General features: G+C 41.8%; 1 protein-coding gene across 1 annotated transcript; it reads right to left on the minus strand.

Annotated features, from left to right (window-relative positions):
• Positions 1–250: 250 nt before the first annotated feature.
• Positions 251–4,909, minus strand: cdc42ep5 (CDC42 effector protein (Rho GTPase binding) 5). The gene is made up of 2 exons (XM_028012436.1): positions 4,745–4,909; positions 251–4,101 (listed from the first exon to the last, which is right to left on the minus strand). The coding sequence occupies exon 2, from the start codon at positions 4,082–4,084 to the stop codon at positions 3,188–3,190; it is 897 nt and encodes a 298-aa protein (XP_027868237.1). The 5' UTR covers positions 4,085–4,101; positions 4,745–4,909; the 3' UTR covers positions 251–3,187.
• Positions 4,910–5,213: the final 304 nt, after the last annotated feature.

The following is a 5,213-nucleotide window of genomic DNA, read 5'->3' on the forward strand; positions in this document are numbered from 1 at the left end:
AGCTCATCCATGGTTACCATTAATTTCCAGTTGGGCCCTGTTTTTATTTTGTAATGTTGCATTAAACAGAGCTCTGAGAGATTTGTAGAGTGTTGTTTTCTAACCTAACTGCTTTAAACGTCTCCATAACATTCTGCCTGACCCATCTGCTGTGTTTGTTCTCTAAAGAAACCTTGAGATCTTCACAAAACGGCTGGATTTGTGTTGGGATTAAACTGGACACCGTTGGAGTGCTTAACAACTTCTGAGGTGGTTGGATGCACTGGATTTTATTTAGGGGTATTGTAATAAACTCAAATGCATGCTAAACATTACAGATTTTTATTAATTTAGAAAATCATGCATCGTTTTCCTTCCATTTCACTCGTGCACGACTTTTGTTGATCAAAAGCTCAATGAAATATGCTGAATGTGACAAAATGAGGAAAAATTGAGTGAATAATTTAAGGTGCTGCACTAAAATAAGAACACAAGAATCATTTAAGAGAATGAAATTGTTTTGTAGTGCAAGGTGATGACCGTCATCACATTGCACTACAAATAAAGTTACATAACTGCTCATTTTTAATTGGAGGTAACACTCCAATTAAAAAGGCATTTCCTTTCTTTGTGGCAGGAAACCTGGTAAGTAGCCACCCCAGTCAAAATGGCTAATTATAATAGCAGAGTCCTAATAAAGTGTAGAGCAGTTTGAGAAAGCATCCCAAACCCTCATATTACCCAAGCCTTGCATCAGAGAGGCAGTCAAAGCTGGTGCCAATAATAACTTTGTTTTTACTGTAATGTTTATTAAACCACAGGGTGACATTTGAGGGGTTTTTTAACCAGCATTTTCAGCAGAAAGGTAAAATGGTATCTCCCTTTTACAGAATTTTGCAGCAAGCATTTAAGTCAAGAAAATAACGCAAGCAAAAAGTACAAAAATACACAGTTTGTCCTGATTTATGAGCAACCTTTTAAGTCCCATGATTGTCTTCCTCTAACTAGAAAAAAAATACCATCGCTACAGCCTGAAGGACAGTTTGGGAAGTTAAAAATAAAACCATCTCAGATGTGGTTTTGGTCGGAACCAGAAAGCCTCACATTGCCAGATATGGAATGTGACAAATTCACAGTAACTCATTATCAACAACGCCTCTGTGGGCTGCAATGCTAAAGCCAAGGAGGCTCTTCTAAACACGCAATGCGGGACAAATAAGACAAGGATATAGCACAGTATGGAGTACAATAAGGCAAAGGATACAAGTCCCTTTAAGGCACATATAAGTAAAGGTCCATAAACACAGCGCCGACTGCATACAGACTATAAATTGGATATAAAAGAGTAGATTTAATCGTAACAACCTGATCCATTTTTCCTGAATCAAAGCTTCCACAGAGCTTCAGTCCGACAGCAAAGTTTCCAGCTGAATGAAGCGGATCAAAGTGCTACAAACTCTCTGCTGTTTGAGTGAGCAGATGATACAAAGTCTTGTTACCTTTGTTTATAGTAATACCGTATTTTCCAGTTGAGCAACAGGTTAACTTGTGCACCTTTTTTGGTTTATTTTAGCTTTACATTCAGATTGTTTCTGCTTCCCATTCAGCTGTAAAGTGGTAAATTAAGGAATATGTTGTAAATACAGTGGAAACTGGATCTTTTTACAGACACTGGACAAAGAGACAAACTTTTATCCCTTCATTTCTGACATTAAATCAGATTAGACGTTTTTTCCGCTTCAAATTCAGACATTTGCATACATTTCCTCAGTATTTGGCTTCTTTCCACAAGTTTCTCACAGCAGTTTGCTGGGAGTTTGGGCCCATTCTTCCTCACTGAACTGGTGTAACTGAGGCACACACCTTTACTTGCACACACCTTTTCAGCTCTTCCCACTAACTATACAATTATGGCTTTGTGATGACTACTCCTGTGCATTGACTTTCTTTTCTTTCACCCTGTTTTTTTTAATTAGGCTGCTATTGTTCATTTGAAACACCTATTTGTTCCCAAGCATTGACCTTTTGGTTGATGCCTTGAGATGCTGTCTAAATGTTTCCACATGTTGTTCATTTCTCACGATGCCATCTATTTTATAGATTAGTCCTTCCTCCAGTAAACACTCTTACATCATTCTGTCACCTCCATAATTCAGGCTTGCAAGCTTCCACCTTCTTCTGTAATACGTTACAATGCTCATTCAGGCCAAACATTTCAAATTTAGTTTCATCAGACCACAGGACCTTTTTACAAAGATTAGTTTCTTTATCCCTCAGGGCTTTGGCAAACTATAATTTAGCTCTTTAAACGGGACCTATTATGCAAGGTTCACATTTTGTACTTTTATTTTGGTCTTAACTGTTTCTAAAAACAGAATAAGCACTTAAAAAAAATGTCCAGTAAAATGTTAATGTTCCCTGGTGTCTGAAAAATTAGCTGTTTCAAAAATCTTCTGAATGTAACATCACAAATCAGCGGCTACTGCCCCTCAGCGACCCCAGCGAAGCCCAGTCCATTACCTAGCAACCCCTGCCAAAAGCAGCCCATTGCCTAGCAACCCAAGTTGAGTTCCAGCACCTTTGGTCAGCTGGATTTACAGCTGTATTTGCTGTACAATGGCTGCTGGAAAAGACAAGTGTTTTGTTGTCGACTTACCAACCAGAAACCACTTGTTGCATTCTCATTGGTTATACAGGAGGCTCTACTTCTGCTTTTCAAAGCTGCACGACTGAATAGTTGCTAATCTGTTTTCTGACATTTTCACGTATGTAAACATAGATTTTGGGGGGGCGTGGCCAGCAGCAGCTTATTCTGAATTAAAGAAACAAGAGGCCCTAAAACAGCTCATTCTGCTCAAAATAGACAGAACTGATAAGACTAAAATCTCATTATCTAAGAATGATTTTGTGCAAAAAATGTAATAAACATGTTTTGTATAGCCCATTCATCTACCCTAAGCTGATCAAGGGACCGTTTTCACTGTGAATTATTACACTAATTTGACCAGCTTCAGTCAAAATCTCCACATGGTCTTTTGCTGTTTTTAATGCCATTATTATCAAATAAAGTTATTAAAACTGGAAAGAAACGGTTTGATTTAAAGTCAGACGGTGAGAAAAGAGTTTATGTTTCTTTTCATGGTGCATGTAAATATCTGGCTTCTACTGTATTTTCAAACTGTTCACATGGAACATGAATACCTGTCCCCTATAGACCGATTTCATCATCGGACTCGTCTTCAAATGAGTAGCCCCGTCCTTCCTCTTCCTCCTCCTCCTCCTCCTCTTCCGAATCAGTCTCTGAGTGGACGCTCTCTGACCTCCTCCTGTCCAGCTCGGTGACCCCGTCCAACTCTGAGCTGTGCGATGAAGAAGGACTGGGAGGCAAATCTGCATTGTGGTTACTCAACTCGGGTTCTCCCGCCGGACTCTTCCTCCTCCCGCTGTCGTCTCTCGCCGGGCTGTGGCATCCCAGCTGATCATCATCATCCTCATCGTCGTGGAGGTCATAGGTTTGACCCTCCTCCTCTTCAGATGGCTGGCGAATGATCTCCTCTCGCTTGTCGCTGAACCTCACCTTCGGTTTTAGCCCCCTGGACTTCAATCCGTTCTCATCTGGTATCCTGCCGTCTTCATCCAAGCCGTTCCCGTTCACGGACGTCTCCATGTTCCCCCTAATCGCCTTCATTTCCACCACTGATGTGTCACTCCTTGGGCTGAGCACGGCCTCCCCGTTGGAGTACAGCGACAAACTGTCCATCACCCCTAAAACGTCCCCAAGGATAGACGGACCCAGATCCAGATCCAGGTCCAGGTCCATGGTCAAGGAAGACATGGACTCCGAGTGCTGAAGCTGTGGGCTCTGTGAAGCATCCTCCCGAAGGTCGCCGTGGTTCACCGCCGCCTCCAGGTCAGCAGCCGGCAAGATCCCAGAACCACTCAGCTCGGAAGTGGTCGGACTGGGACCAGCGGTGGACAAGAAGGAGGTGTCTCCAAAGGCGTCGCCTCCCCTGCCGATGTGCATGGTGTGGCGAAAGTCTCCCAGGGGGGCGGAGATCATGGTGGGGTCCAGGCGGTGGGCCCGGGATGGTTTGTGGAGTGGCATGGCTTGTGAGGGGAAAACTGTGGGTGGAAAAGGAAAAAATAAGGGGAAAGAAGACAGAGCTAAATGAGACATAACACACAGACACTTCCTGATAAGACGCGGCTGAGTTGTGTAATGCAGTATGGGAAACCTATGAGCCTTTTGGCACTGGTCCGGCTGTGAAGGCCATGCTGAGACTTGCACTTGAAGCACACTGTGCAGCGTTAGCACATACTTTTCTCTGCCCTCAGGGCTGCTTGAAGACAAAAACAAGACTGTAACCTTCTCTACAAAATAGAAGACATCTAAAAGTTTTACATCCATGAAAAAACGGAGGTAAACCCCTAAAATAGCTTAACCAATAGTTAAAACTGTAGGTGTTAACGTTAACTTATATCTTTCTTATAATTAATAACCTAAAATAACTGACGGACATTATAGAGTAAAGCGGGAGTGGGACTGAGTGAGTTCATATATCAGTAGAGGGGCTTCAAGGCCTAGCCCTCTGCTGCTTTTTGGGTTTCCTAACACTTAAAAACATCTATAAATTGCATAAACAGATTCTATAACACATAGAATTGGTCTTAAAAGTATTAAGAGGAACGTTTGGATCAAGACAAAACTCCGCTTATCGACTGAGTTAACCAAGATTTACATAGAGCGATTAAAAAAGAAACTTACTTCAAATAGTTTGTTTTTCTTTTTTCCTGGCTCCCGCTGCAGAGTCCACCTTTTTCATTTGTCTTTTCGCTTTCCTCTCCTCCTTCCCAACTTTTCCCTCGCTCTTTTCTCGCCGTCGTATGCCTGTGTTAGTTTTTCTTTTTCTTTTTTTTTCTCCTCCTTTCCAAAGGGATGGGCATGGACTGAGGAAGTGACGCGACAGTTTGTTTTTTTTTATCTCTCTCTTACTGCGAAGAGAGAGGAGCAGCAGCTGGATTAAACCGGACTTTCCGGACAGTTAGAAGGCACTCAAACGCATCTCAGCGCTGTTAAATCAGTGCGTAAAAACTTTATTTAGGTCAGAGTCTGTTTTTTAACTTAATCAGATATATTTATTTATCCCTTTTGGATCCCTCGGTATTTGTTTTTTTGTACTTTATTATTTTATAAAACTGCGGTGTACTCATAAAATGTACACAATTTGACCAAG

This window comes from Xiphophorus couchianus, chromosome 3 (assembly GCF_001444195.1).
Source record: "Xiphophorus couchianus chromosome 3, X_couchianus-1.0, whole genome shotgun sequence".
In the NCBI taxonomy this organism is placed as follows: domain Eukaryota; kingdom Metazoa; phylum Chordata; class Actinopteri; order Cyprinodontiformes; family Poeciliidae; genus Xiphophorus; species Xiphophorus couchianus.